At 42.9% G+C, this 14,929-nt stretch overlaps 1 protein-coding gene across 2 annotated transcripts in view; it reads left to right on the top strand.

Moving 5' to 3' along the window:
- Positions 1 to 14,929, top strand: part of STAB2 (stabilin 2) — a 92,797-nt gene that overhangs the window by 13,267 nt on the left and 64,601 nt on the right. For both annotated transcript variants that reach the window (XM_083574070.1, XM_083574069.1), the window contains exons 7-18: positions 202 to 327; positions 1,179 to 1,375; positions 3,956 to 4,089; positions 5,388 to 5,521; positions 6,579 to 6,661; positions 8,119 to 8,268; positions 9,595 to 9,738; positions 10,543 to 10,605; positions 10,706 to 10,825; positions 12,099 to 12,152; positions 12,667 to 12,747; positions 14,652 to 14,804. In XM_083574070.1, coding sequence (XP_083430196.1) covers positions 202 to 327; positions 1,179 to 1,375; positions 3,956 to 4,089; positions 5,388 to 5,521; positions 6,579 to 6,661; positions 8,119 to 8,268; positions 9,595 to 9,738; positions 10,543 to 10,605; positions 10,706 to 10,825; positions 12,099 to 12,152; positions 12,667 to 12,747; positions 14,652 to 14,804 — 1,439 coding nt within the window. The remainder of the gene's footprint in view (positions 1 to 201; positions 328 to 1,178; positions 1,376 to 3,955; positions 4,090 to 5,387; positions 5,522 to 6,578; positions 6,662 to 8,118; positions 8,269 to 9,594; positions 9,739 to 10,542; positions 10,606 to 10,705; positions 10,826 to 12,098; positions 12,153 to 12,666; positions 12,748 to 14,651; positions 14,805 to 14,929) is intronic.

The following is a 14,929-nucleotide window of genomic DNA, read 5'->3' as shown; positions in this document are numbered from 1 at the left end:
CTAGTATGACAATTGTAGCAGCAGCATATGGCAGGTGAGAAAGTTATGGAGTAGGTAGAGATGTTACACAGTGCAGAGCGCTCTGTATTAGTTGTACATTGTCTCGCTTCCTGGCTTTTGCCACAGCGTAATTAACACTTCTGTATATAGCTTGAGAAGATGTTTGAACCCATATAATTAACGGGCCTCTTTCTGTCCTAGCAATCCCCGAATGCCAAGCCTTGCGCTGCCCAGAAAACTCCAGGTGCTCCCTCTCCAGTAGAGATGAAAGCCAAATGGAATGCAAATGCCTCCCCAACTATGAAGGAGATGGCAAACAGTGTGAACGTAAGTAACTGGACAGGTTTGAAACATTTGAAACACGGCAAACTCAGGCAGGTGAGGTCATTTTAATTTCAGCGCGTATGAAGCTGCGTTTTCATACACTTTAGTAATGCATGTTGTATCACAGCATAGGTCAATCGGCCAACTCCTGCGTAATTTTAAGAGAAAAAGAATGAATATGGATGATGGCCAGTTACCAAATGATAACTCTTTGTGTTGTGAGTGTAGCCTGCAGTGGCTGATGGGGAGGTAGCTCTCTGGTGTATCATCCGGTTTGTCTGTCAGACGATCAAGGGGAAAAGAGAAACTTCTTTTCCCCCTTACTGGTAATGGTTAAGAGAGAGTTCTGGAGTATGGGGCATCTCAGTCAAACCTGAGTAAGTAATTGGGTATTGACAGCTTACATCACTTGGGGCAGGCTTCCTCAAACTCGGCCTTCCAGATGTTTTGAGACTACAATTCCCATCATCCCTAACCACTGGTCCTGCTAGCTAGGGATCGTGGGAGTTGTAGGCCAAAAACTTCTGGAGGGCCGAGTTTGAGGAAGCCTGACTTGGGGTTTCTAGCCAGTCAGCAACAGTGCTGAATAAGATGGCTCTGTGGCCAGCTTCTGTTGTTCTGTGGCAAGGGGGGAGCCTTTGCTCTCCACCCTCAATTGCCCCCCACCCAAAACAGAGGGCATCCATCCTTCTTGGTAAACCATTATTGGTATCGTCCAATCAAGTGGCAAAGAAACTCCTATCATTCACTTCCTTTCCAGGTAATTGTTGATGTGGAAAAATGAAAACAATCTGTGTTTGTTTTTTATTCATTTCTGGTCTTTATTTACCTCACTTTTTTCTCCAACCCCCAAGCCATCAACCCATGCTCAAAGCAGGTTTGTGATCCTCATGCCGATTGCCTCTACCTTGGACCCAATCGTCACAAATGTACATGCCAGTATGGTTACACGGGAGATGGCGAAGTTTGCATACCAATAGATCCTTGCCAGACAAACTTTGGGGGTTGCCCCACCGAGTCTACTGTCTGCAAATATGATGGCCCTGGAAAGGTAAGTGCAACTCTGAAATAAACGTTGACCAAATTTTAGGGGAAAGGGTTAAGTACAGACACACTTCACTGAGGTGGTTCTCCAAATAGTGGCAGAAAAATTGCAAACATAGCACATTATGAAAAGACTTTAAGCACCATGAAAGGACTTTAAGCATTCCTTTTTCAGCCTCTCTCTCTTGCAAAGACTTTACTTCCACAAAATTTTCGTAGGGTCAGGTTTTCTGACTGGACCACAACCTTCACAGTTCATTACAGCACTGCCATTTAGGTTTTGCACACATGACATTTTATTCTCAAATCAATGGAGACCAAGTACTGTATTTTTCGCTCTATAACACGCACCTGACCATAACATACACATAGTTTTTAGAGGAGGAAAACAAAAAAAATTCTAAACGAAAGAGTGGATGTATGATTTTTGTGGTTCATGCTGTGGCCACAGACATGTGATCTGACGGTGAGTTTGCGGTAGCCCAATGCAAAAATCCTGAGGATCCATGTGGATCCATGCTTTGTAACCACGTTTTTGCACCATTGCAGCCCCATGAAACAGTGGGTGCGTGTGTGTTTTTTGGTGCAGGCTGTAGCCATGGACATGCTATGTGATCTGATGGTGAATTTGGGGTGACCCAGTGTAAAAATCCTGAGGATCCATGTGGATCCATGCTTTGTAACCACGTTTTAAGTGGGGAGGGAAGGAAAAGCACTCAAGGGACAAGGAGCACGCGTGGGGGTGTGGAGAAGGATGCTGCTAATAATGCAGGAGAGGGGTTTAAGGGGAGAGGGAACACGTGTGGGGGGTGTGGAGAAGGATGCTGCTAATAATGCAGGAGAGGGGTTTAAGGGGAGAAGGAACACGCGTGGGGGGTGTGGAGAAGGATGCTGCTAATAATGCAGGAGAGGGGTTTAAGGGGAGAAGGAACACGCGTGGGGGGTGTGGAGAAGGATGCTGCTAATAATGCAGGAGAGGGGTTTAAGGGGAGAAGGAACACGCGTGGGGGGTGTGGAGAAGGATGCTGCTAATAATGCAGGAGAGGGGTTTAAGGGGAGAGGGAACACGTGTGGGGGGTGTGGAGAAGGATGCTGCTAATAATGCAGGAGAGGGGTTTAAGGGGAGAAGGAACACGCGTGGGGGGTGTGGAGAAGAATGCTGCTAATAATGCAGGAGAGGGGTTTAAGGGGAGAGGGAACACGTGTGGGGGGTGTGGAGAAGGATGCTGCTAATAATGCAGGAGAGGGGTTTAAGGGGAGAAGGAACACGCGTGGGGGTGTGGAGAAGGATGCTGCTAATAATGCAGGAGAGGGGTTTAAGGGGAGAAGGAACACGCGTGGGGGGTGTGGAGAAGGATGCTGCTAATAATGCAGGAGAGGGGTTTAAGGGGAGAAGGAACACGCGTGGGGGGTGTGGAGAAGGATGCTGCTAATAATGCAGGAGAGGGGTTTAAGGGGAGAAGGAACACGCGTGGGGGGTGTGGAGAAGGATGCTGCTAATAATGCAGGAGAGGGGTTTAAGGGGAGAAGGAACACACGTGGGGGGTGTGGAGAAGGATGCTGCTAATAATGCAGGAGAGGGGTATAAGGGGAGAAGGCTCCTCTCCTCTCCCGCTTTGCTTCTTTAAAACAAGCAGGCTCTGCTTCCCTCCCTCCTCCCCAGCTCGGCTCTCTGAAAAGCTTTGCTGCTACTTAGCGAGCTCAGTGGGGAGGAGAGAGGGACAGAGAGCAGGGGGTTGTTTTAAAGCAGCCAACCGGACAGCTCCTCTCCTCTCCCGCTCTGCTTCTCTCCCTCCTCCCCGGCTCGTCTCGCTGACAGGAGCTGCTTACACCCGCTTTGCTGTTTCAAAGCGAGCCACGGACTGCTCATGACTGCAGCAGATTCCCCCGCCATCCGTAGGCATTCGCTCCATAACACGCACAGACATTTCCCCTTACTTTCTAGAAGGAAAAAACTGCGTGTTATGGAGCGAAAATTACGGCACTTGTTTTTCCTACGTAGTCTAAATATATTGTATATATTTTTTGCCCCTGAGAAGCGCATCTTGAGAAACTCGTTTCACCCAAAATCTTTGTGATATTGCCTGAAATTGGCACTGGTGTTGGCGGTGGTTCTTGGCCAGCAGCAAATGCCGCAAGTAGTGGCATCAGCAGTTATGGTGCTGACAGGAATGGCAAGGTGCAAGTTCACATTTTGCCTCAAGCGTCAAAATTGGATGCACCGCCCCTGTGAAGCTGAGTCCTCAGAATCTGGTGGTAACAGTAACTTCCATCAGTTCAGGCCAGTGGAGAGGCTGCAGGATCCAGGGCCAGGGGCCTGTTCTTCAGAAGTACTGAGGAGCGAGAACGAATCCTCCTTGGAATAGTTGCTGCTTGAGAACTTTTCTCCAAAGCCTCCCAGTCCAGACAGTGAGAAGCTTGCCGTTTACATTTCAACACGGGCAGCACAATGGATGTAGGAGAGGAAATAGCAGCAAAGAACAAAAGAGGAAGAATGGGAAAGGCAGTGGTAACAAGAGAGATAATTAAAAAGAAATGCTTTTTAAAAAGAAAAGACATAAAACATTCTTTGTTTCTCCCAATTTAGTCCCACTGCGAATGCAAAGAACATTTCAGAAAGTTTGTACCTGGACTTGGGTGCAGTATGACGGATATCTGTGCAACTCACAACCCCTGCCATAAATATGCTGAATGCACAATGGCTGCACCAGGACAAACTCAGTAAGTTGTTTATCTTCTGGTGTCTTTCTGAGATATGTCTGCTGTTCTCTCATTGGGCTGCTTATCAAGATTGAAACTGCAAAAGTGAGGTTTTATGCAAAAATAAATTCCAGGTGGAATGGATGGGAGAGCAAGATGTTTATACCCTTCGTGTGGCAAAGCGTTCCGTGTCTGCATTACTTGGATTGTCCTACCTCTTAGCAGGGCTGTCACCTGCTCAGGGCAGACACTGATCAGCTCCTGATATCCTAGTTGGTAAACCACCTTTAAGTTCATTCCATATACTATCATTCCATATCTAGAAATGTTACATCCAAACTGACTCACTGCTTTTTGTTGTTGATGTGCCTTTTATTTCGAAGACTGTTGAGACCCATCTGTTGAACTTCATTGTGTCTCTGCTGCTTTGTGTTGCCAGATTCCACTTTGAATGATTTTCTATGCCTTTTAGACTTTCTGAAGCAGGTAGATTGCTGACAAGAGTTTCTCTTCCAATGAAAGTCCCATGCTGCGTGACAACAGACCTTTGAAACTAAAGAGAGGAGCAGAAGCAGTTTGTAATTGCATACGCACCATACATTTAAAGCACATTACTTCACCCATAGAATCCTGGGAACTATTGTTTAACTCTCGTAAACCTACAACTTCCAGCATCCATAACAAACTACAGTTCCCAGAATTGTTTGGGGGAAGTCATTTGCTTTCAATACGCTTTACATGTATGGTTCATATGCAGCCAGTGATGTTTTATGGGTCTGTTAGAAAAATCAGCAACCCCCCTGTGTTTGCACAAGCCATTACACTAGCCCAAAACAGCTCTTTGCATCATGACCTATGTAAACAACAACAACAACAACTCAGTATGGTAAAGGTAAAGGGACCCCTGACCATTAGGTCCAGTCGTGACCAACTCTGGGGTTGCGGCGCTCATCTCACTTTATTGGCCGAGGGAGCCGGTGTACAGCTTCCAGGTCATGTGGCCAGCATGACTAAGCCGCTTCTGGTGAACCAGAGCAGCACACGGAAATGCCATTTACCTTCCCACCGGAGCGGTACCTATTTATCTGCCTGCACTTTGACGTGCTTTCGAACTGCTAGGTTGGCAGGAGCAGGGACTGAGCAATGGGAGTTCACCCCGTCACAAGGATTCGAACTGCCAACCTTCCGACCAGCAAGTCCTAGGCTCTGTGGTTTAACCCACAGCACCACTCAGTATGGTATTGTTTAGTTAAAAACACTGTTACTCATGTTTGTTTCTTCATCTGGTAAACGGCAATACCTGTTGCTTTTTTGCTCAGATGTACATGCCAAAAGGGTTATGAAGGTGATGGATATATTTGCCACGGAAACATCATGGACCAGATTAGAGACATGAACACCAAACCTGGAGGGCAGTGGCAAGGAAAACTAATTTCTGCTATAGAACTCTTTGGTATGTAGATACATTCAACCAAGAAGGTTGGATTTCAAAACTTAGTTAGTAGGGGTGTGTTGCAAATGTCTGAAGACTCACAAATGAGAAATATTTGAGACCCAGATGGCCTCAAGTTATCTTGAAGAGTTCTCCCTAGCTATTTCCTTCTGGTCTTTTGAAAGAACACCAGTTCTAAATCAAGATAGGTATTCATGTGATATAAGGATATGCTCTTATCCTTATATTTGTCTCCAGATCCATAAAACTGGGGTGGATCCTTCAACGCCCATCTACTCTGTGGGCCTATCCATCAGTCTCAACCTATGCAATCCAGAGATACAGCCATACTATCTATTTAAAGCACACCCATTTAAAACATATTACTTCTCCCAAAGAGTCCTGAGAACTGTAGTTTCCCCCTCTGAACCAGGAAATACCAGGGAATGCAAAACATACATTCTGCCACTGAGTTTCAGAACAGAAAGTACCTGAATGGGATGCTTAGTGTTTGCATCATGCCATCGCTGGGAAGTACATGCATTATCTTAGCATAAAGGACTGTTAACTTCACACACACACACACACACAGAGAGAGAGAGAGAGAGAGAGAGAGAGAGAGAGAGAGAGAGAGAGAGAGAATGGGAGGAAGAAGATTATAAACTTGTGGAGGAAACAGGATGGATAAGGACAGTAGAGGAAACTGCTGATGGGAGATAGCAAGAAATCCATCCCCTATAATTAACTGTTGTGTTTACAGTTTCCAAAGCTGTAGTATCAACTCCTCCCAAATTTAGATGGTCAAAAACGAACATTTTAGCTGTTTCAGAATAAACACAATTACCTCTTGGAGGCCCATGAGCAAATTTCGCCTTAGGTGGCAAAACAGGATGAGCCGACCCTGGCTATAGGCCTTGATTTTTTTAATGTTAATAATTGGTTGTACTCTTCTGATACATTTCTTAAAGTTGCCTCCCTTTATTCTATGCATTTTTTAAAAAATCCATTAAAAATACTTATACAGAATTCATTTTACAGTATTCATTCTTTTGTTCCATTTTTCTGTTTTCCTCTTAAGAAAATGCCTACGAATGGCCACTGAATACTTTGGGACCATTTACAGTTCTTGTTCCAACAAGCAAGGGGTTCAAAGGAGTAAACGTAAGTGTCGTGCTCAAAAATGGCATATTTTAAAAATGATAAATATTTGTTTAGTTCTACGGCACCTTTCATCAATATGATGCCTCGCAGAAGTTTTGGGTGGCAACTCCCATCAGCCTCAGCCACTGTTGCCATGTCAGCTGGACTTGATGGAAGTTGTAATCCAAAATGCCTGGAGGGCACCAGGTTGGTAAAGAAGTGATATGACATAATATTTTATGTTCTGAGCATATCCACAATAAAATACAAAATTTTTTTGCCCTATTGGGTAGCAATTATATGCAGCCTTAAACTGATACTTAATAGTTGTAGTCAAGCCAAAGGGTCGTGCTCAACTAAGTTATTTTTGGAATAGGCCTGCTGAAATTAATGTACCTAAATTAGTCATGTCCATTAATTTTCATAGGTCTTCTCTGAGTATGATTAATATTATGGCTGCAATCCAAAATCTGTTGCTCAGCTTGTATATCCTTTTGGGTGAAGCACATTATTTTGTGGTTGGGCAGCACAATTTTCTAGCTAGCTTGAGCTGTAGCTCTTGTTACTGTGGTCTGTATAATGCTCACCTATTGGTTAGTGCCAATGACATCCCTGCTAACCTGTCAGCTTTGTTCATTCAACATTTTGAAAACGTTTAGATTTTTTTTTACTACTGTAGAACAGAATGCTTTTCTGTTTTGTACAAGAACCTAGGAATAGAAGGATGCTTCCTTGGGCCTCTGTCATTAGGAAAAAGATGTTACCTTTTATTTTTTTTCTGTTTTCACTACTTTGGGCCCAGACTAAGACTGCAAGCCTAATCATGTGTAAAAGGTAAAGGTAAAGGGACCCCTGACCATTAGGTTCAGTCGCAGACGACTCTGGGGTTGCGGCGCTCATCTCGCTTTACTGGCCGAGGGAGCCGGAGTACAGCTTCTGGGTCATGTGGCCAGCACGACTAAGCTGCTTCTGGCTTCTGGCCAGAGTGGTACCTATTTATCTACTTGCACTGCATGCTTTCAAACTGCTAGGTTGGCAGGAGCTGGGACCGAGCAACAGGAGCTCACCCCGTCGCGGGGATTCGAACCGCCAACCTTCTGATTGGCAAGTCCTAGGCTCTGTGGTTTAACCCACAGCGCCACCCACGTCATGTGTAGTCAGAAGTAAATCCCACTGAATTCAGTGGGGTTTACTCCCAGGCAAGCTATGATTGCAGCCTACATTACTTTTGGTCCTGTTGAAATCAGTAGGACTTGAAAATCCTGTTACCATGACTAACTTTTCACATTGATTTCAATCGGCCTATGTGTTACTAACCCCATAGTTTGGTCTCTCCAGCACTTGGAAATCACACGTTCTCTAGATGCAGTCTTTTACCTCCCTTTCAATTTTTTAGGGTGCCTTTTCCACATTATTGAGAATTATTTGTATTAGAAACCTATATAATATCATTTCCCTTCATTCTGCTAATCTTCCAGGTTAAAGACATTCTTTCTAATAAAGAGAGTGCCCAGTATTTTGTGAAGCTCCACATACTTGCTGGTCAGCTGGATCTGAATGGGTTGAATAGTACAAGTACAGTTTATACTCTCACTGGCAAACCAGCTGTCATATTAAATGATGAAAAGGTAAGGTATGGTTTTCACTTTATTACTGCTATTTCACTAGCAAGTGCAAAATTGATATTGGGTTTGTTTGGCAGAGTTTTAACTGTTTTGTGTGTGAACTACTTTGGCTTATTGCTGTTGTTTTTTAAAGTTGTGCTTTTACCTTTTATTTTAGTTTCACTGTGTTCTTACTGGAAGGTACTTTGTGGACATTGTAGTGGAAAACAGGATATACAATGATACATATAAATTTTATACTCCATTTTTCTACTACTATGGCCCCCAAAATGGTTTGCAGCAAGCCTTAATACAGCAGCAGCAAAACCAATATCAAATGCAAATAAAAATCTATTTGAAATGGTAAAACAACAGATTTAGAATACAGCAATGTTTTATAAGACAGCTAAAGCTAGTTATTCAGCTCCCAGAGGTGCTAACTTTTCTGCATCAATACATGCCCTATCAACAAGAGGTTTCTTTTGCTCGTTGTGTAAGTTTATTAAACTTAAAGGTCTGGTTGTTGTTTTTTTAAAGGATCAAATGACAATCCAAAGTCATGGTATGTTGAACTGATGCTATAACACAGTATGATGCAAATGCAGAGTAGGTTTCAGGTATAATATAGGAATATAGGAGGCTGCCTTATACCACATCAGACCATTTGGTCCAGCTACCTTAGTATTGTCTACTCTGACCGACAGCAGCTCTCCAGTGTTTCAGAAGTTTTACATGCAAAGCAGATGCTCTACTGCTGAGCCATAGTCCTTGCCATAAAGGGGCCTTGGGCAAAGTATCCTCTGGTGGACTTCCCTGGCTGCAGTGACAGTGGCCCATGCAGTGCTGGGGAGCTGGGTCTATCTGCCCTTCTAATTTCTCACAATTTCTAGTCCATTGGCAGCTGCCCAAGGGTGCCTAGTGCTGACGTCAGCCCTGCACAAATGCAGAAGTCCAAAGTCATTTGAAGCCCAGTTCTTATGGGTCATACAACTAGTTTATTGGCTGTACCTCTTCTTGAACATTGTGTGCTTGTACCTGGTAAGCCAATGTGGTGCTCTCCAGATGTTGGCAGACTACAGCTTCCATCATTGTTGACCACTGGCCGTACTGGTTGGGGCTGATGGGGCTTGCAGTCTGCCAACATCTGGACAGCAGCTTATTGGCTACCCTATTCTAGATTTTATTTCAGATGCCTGCCTGATGTCAAATGAGATTTGAGTGCTGAATATCATACAATTTATATAGCAGCTCATGTTTTTTATTATTACTACTACTACAATTATTGTTACATAAGCAGTGTGTGCCTTGTTAGATAAAATAATCCTATATTTATTTTCTGGGCCTTTCTAGGACAATGTACTTAGAATAAGATTACAGGGAGGGAAGAAGAAAGTGAAAATCTTACAAGCAGATATTGTCGCTTCCAATGGAATTGTGCACATTGTTGATAGAGCCCTGGACAATACAGAACCAAGCTTTGAAAGTGATAAAGAGGTGAGGTCAAATACAGGCAAGTGATTATAACAGTTTAGAACCATGATTTTACCTATGAATTTAAACATTTCTTGCGACATGCCTGCTGTGCAATAAAGCTGGAGAACAGTAGTATTTATATAGTACTTTAAATGCTCCGAGAGATTTTTTCATGCATAAAACTTTGAAACAACCCTATAAAACTAGGCCTCTGGTGAGGTCAGACTAAGGGATACTTGTCCAGCTTGAACTTAATGCTAAACTACGGTTCAGCATTATGTGGTCGGCAGCAGCAGTCCTCAAGACTTATGCACTCCCTTCTCCTGTTGTCTGTTGTTACCATGGGGAAATTGTAAGCTCCTGTTTCTGTTTTGGATTAGCCACAATTTAGTGTTCCACCCAGGCATGCATCTTTTTCATACCTCTCAGGAAAAGCCAGGGACTGAATTAGGAACTTTATGCATACAGAGTACATCCTCTACCACTCCTTCCTGTTGAGCACTGTTGTGCAGTGTCATTCATATAAAGCCATGCCAAAGGCAGATCTAGGCGAGCGTTACCAGTGCAATTGCACCAGGCACTGAGCTTCTGGGGCACAGGAAATATGACATCCAATGGAAAGCAAGAGGTTGCGGGGGGGCACTGGGTTTTGGTGTTGCACAGGGCACCACTGGAATTTTTGGTGCCAACATCCGCCACTGGCCTTGCAAAGGTCTCTACATTCCTTTTAATACAAATAATAATTTCTATCATATACAATAATAATTGATGCACTCAGTTACCGTTGATATTCAAAGTAGGATGAATCTATTTCTGTCTTCTTAGAGATCTATAATGGCATTGCTTCAGGGCAAAGTGAGATACAGCAGATTTAGATCCATACTAGAGGTAAGACTTAAACAAAAAACCCCACAAATTTAAAGATTTTCTTTTTGCAAAAAAAAAATGCAGATAAACTGCTGTTCCCTTCTCACTCTTTCTAAAATAGAACAGCGTTGTGGGACCAATGTTAGATATACATCCAGGACCTAATACAATTTTCATTCCAACCAACGATGCTTGGAAGAGCTTGAAAGATGGAGAACTGGACTACCTGTTGTCAAGTAAGGTATAAGTCTTTAAATAACACATACGGGCATTCGTTCTTGTGTAGTAACAGTATCCACTAGGACACAACCAATGGTCAGCTTGAATATAGAAAATGTATACACCCCCCACCCAGAATGACACACAGCATTACTGGCTATTTGCACTCCATTGTTCAGTCAGCTTCTGGATCTTTCCTTACCACTAGCATAGCTTGTCTGCCACAAGTTGATTTAATCAGGAAAAGGATAGCCAATGCGATACTCTCCAGATGTTGTTGGACACCAACTCAAAGCAGCTCCGGATTGCATAGTAAGGGATGGTGGGAACTGGTGGGAAGTTCAACAACTTATGGGGGGTACCACAATGGCTATATAGAAGACCTTATATTTAGTTGTAATGACTACAGCTGTAAGGATGTGAATAGGACTCGAGGCCATGAAACACCTATTGAATATCATGCTTTGATTAAAAGCAGACATCCAGGTTGTCTTAATAAAAGCTAATTTTCAGAAGAATCCTAAGCATATTTACTTAGAGGGAAATTTACTCTCTGGTCAGTTGCTTTGTTTTGTCACAAAATATCAGACAAAAATGTACATTTTTTATCTTTTTTTCACAATTACCCTTTTACTTATGTGAATGGTCTTGGCCTGATATACTTACTGGTTTGGATTTCTGTGGTGGATCCCATGCCAGGCTTTGTGGGGTCACCAGGCAAGTGTACCTACCCCAGCACCAAACTGGTGGTGGGCTCTGGGCTCTCAAATTTCAGTGGCACCCTGTGTGACATTAAAATTTGGTGCCCTCCTTGGCCTAGTGGTTTCCGTTTTTGAATATTGTTTTGGCGCCCCCTGTAGCCTTGTGCGACCTTAAGGGTCACACCACCCTAAAGCCGCCTCTGACCAAACTGAGCCAGTGAACAGTGGCTGCTGTTTCTCTTCTCTGGAAGCTGCAGAACCTCCACTGGGGTCAGAGGGGGAGAGCAAATGAGCAAAGAAGCCCAGCGGCTTGAGAATGCCACTGTGCTTTGCATCTTCTCACAGCTCAAATTGATTTCGCTTCTTTGGTCGGCATGAAAAAGAAAATATTGCATGATGCCATGGGCGTAGCCAAAGGGGGCAGCTGCTCCCTCCCCTTCATCAAGTAAAACAATAGAAATATTTAACTAACTGACCAGTCATGTTGGTTATGCCCCCCTCCAACAAAAGTCCTGACCCCTCCAACAAAAGCCCTGGCTATGCCCATGCAGGATGCTTGTTCAGATAAATGTGGCTCATTCTTTATTTATGCAGGGTTCACGAAAGCTTCGCGAGCTAGTTCAGTATCACATTGTTCCTCACACCCAGGTTAGTGCAATTGACATCTGTGCTGGATTTGATATTACCTTATTATAGTACACTTGTTACTTCTTACTACTGAAATCTACAATGCCCCTCATAACTTATTGAAATCCTTATGTCCCAGTACCCACAAAAGAAGATTGTGTGTATGGGGAGGTGTTCTATAATGATTTGGAGCAGGGCTGGCCCACTCATGAGGCAAGGTGAGGTGACTGCCTCAGGTGGCAGAATCCACAGGGGTGGCAGATCCCGATGTAGATCTTTATTTCCCGCCTTGTTCCTGATTTAGATCTTCACTCACCCATTCTTCCTCGTTGGGGAGGGCTGGCACCATTTTGTGGTTCACTTCAGGCACCAAAATGTCTTGCACTAGTGAGTGCACCCCTTTAAGTGTCATTATACTTTCATGGACTCCTTTTTGAATACTCTTTGCTAATTATTTTTTATTCAATTAAAAAAAAGGCTCCTATTGTAATATTTGGCTTTGGGGGGGAAATGAATTATTTATTCTTCCCTATAGCTGGAGGTAGCCAGCCTTATCTCAATAGGGCACATCAAGACTATGGCTCAACAGTTCATCTATTTTAACGTCACCAATAGTGTAAGTACAAGAAAGGCCAGTTCTTATTTATTCATTTTGTTTTCCTGTTTAATCCAGTCAAATTTTGTTTTCTGAATTCTGAAAGGTGTGGACTTTTTAACACACAGTTAACAACAGCTAACTCCTGCTTTCCAGAATAAAGTCTCCAATTGTCAAATTTCAGGCCTCCAACTGTCAAATCTCTGCTATCTTCCTCACTGACAACTAACTCCCAGCTGACTAAAACCTCAAGCCGTTCAGAGTCTGCTGCCATTCAAACCAATAACAGAAGTAACCCCTCAAGTCACTTGCTGAATTATCTCTGCTGTTGTACTTCTAGCAACAAGACCTGTTCTCTCATCCTTTCAAATTGCTTCTTCAGCTCACGAGTTGAACCCATTTGCCTGATTCTGTTGAAAATGGTTATGTTTAAGAGGATGTGAGATGATATGAAAGTTCTGTCTGTGGTGTTTGATGTCAGATGGTTTATTTACACATGCAACTCATCACTTAATAACTGCAGCCATCAAGTGGTGGGTGTACATGTACGAGCCGAAACAGATTTTACAGTCATTACATAACACTGAAACATCAAAGCAAATTTTCCACACACCCTGCTGATATCACCATTGTAATGTTTAATACCTTGTGGAAATTAGCATTGTGTTATGAGTACAAACCTTGACTGTTAATGTGGAGCAGTGGCAGCAATACTCACAAATACTCTGAGGTACACACTGCTGCTAAATGTACATTAACATATTTGTTACAGGGATATTATTTCCACATCTATTTATTCCTCTCAGAGTTGTCTCAAATAGCAGTTCTTATTTCAACAGACTGAATCTGGAATATTTCTGAAAGCGATGTGACACCTTGAGGTCTTATAGTCAGCACTTAACATGTAAACAATTATATATGGGACTGTTTGAGGTATATGAACGAAAAGGTGCCTCTCCTTCATAGTGATACTGCAATTTTGTCCTTGGGGGCTGCTCTTTGAGACAAAAATATATGGGACTGAATGTTGGAGATTCTTTGAAGATTTGTGAGATATACAGAGGTACTTCGGGTTATAAACGCTTTGGGTTACAAATGCTTCAGGTTACAGACTCCACTAACCCAGAAATAGTACCTCGGGTTAAGAACTTTACCTCAGGATGAGAACAGAAATTGCGCGGCAGCGGCACAACGGCAGCAGGAGGCCCCATTAGCTAAAGTGGTACCTCAGGTTAAAAACAGTTTCAGGTTAAGAACGGACCTCCAGAACGAATTAAGTTCTTAACCAGAGGTACCACTGTATAAGGATTTATGAAAGACTGTGAATGGAGTGTAAGAATATTGCTCTAGTATAGGTGATAGGGCCTTTTCTTTTGACCTTGCAATACCATTAAACCAGAGGAGGAGTCTACTTGGCCACTCATTAGCTGAACATGAAGTTGTGTCCTTGGCCATAGATACATTGTTCTTTGGTGTGGCTTTGACTAAGGAAACTCACTTTGTCTGCACATGAAACGCTCATCAGAAGCATACTCTCTCTAGACATACTGCAAGGATAATTAAATATATATGAAAAAATATAGGCAAAAATGTGTTATTGATAATACTTGGTATGGGAGATAAATTCCCATAAACAAACAAAAAAAGATTCAGGACTGAAGCACTGCAGAGTCCTGGCAAAGATTAAACCTTCACACAGATTTGAAAATTAAGCCTTCTTTTTATTCCACTTATTCATGTAACTGCTTTGAAATTCCAAGAAACTGTTTAGTTGGATTAAAACAATAACAGCTGTAAGAGGTCCTGATTATGAAGAATGCAAACAAGTACAGAAGCAAGGATGCATGATATTGTCAAATAATACAATGAAAACATTTTGAAGTACTGGCATCTAATTTCAAAATAAATAACTCTTATTTATGCAGGGACAAATCCTGGTGAATGGCAAACCTATAGAAGAAGCAGACATTGCTGCAAAAAATGGCCGAATTTACACATTTTCTGGCGTTCTTATACCACCCTCCATAATCCCAATTCTGCCACACAGATGTGATGAAGAGAGAATTGAAATTAAGATGGTAAGGCTCTTCATAACAAAACAGTAAAAAGTAGTATCCAATAACTGCTCTAGCAGAGCTAGTCAACAGATGTTGCACTCCATCTCCCATCAGCCCTAGCCAGCATAGCCAATGGAGAGGGATGA

The sequence above is a fragment of the Podarcis filfolensis genome, assembly GCF_964270895.1.
Source record: "Podarcis filfolensis genome assembly, chromosome: 10".
NCBI classification, from domain to species: Eukaryota; Metazoa; Chordata; class Lepidosauria; order Squamata; family Lacertidae; genus Podarcis; species Podarcis filfolensis.
This window is presented reverse-complemented; position numbering and strand designations above follow the sequence as displayed.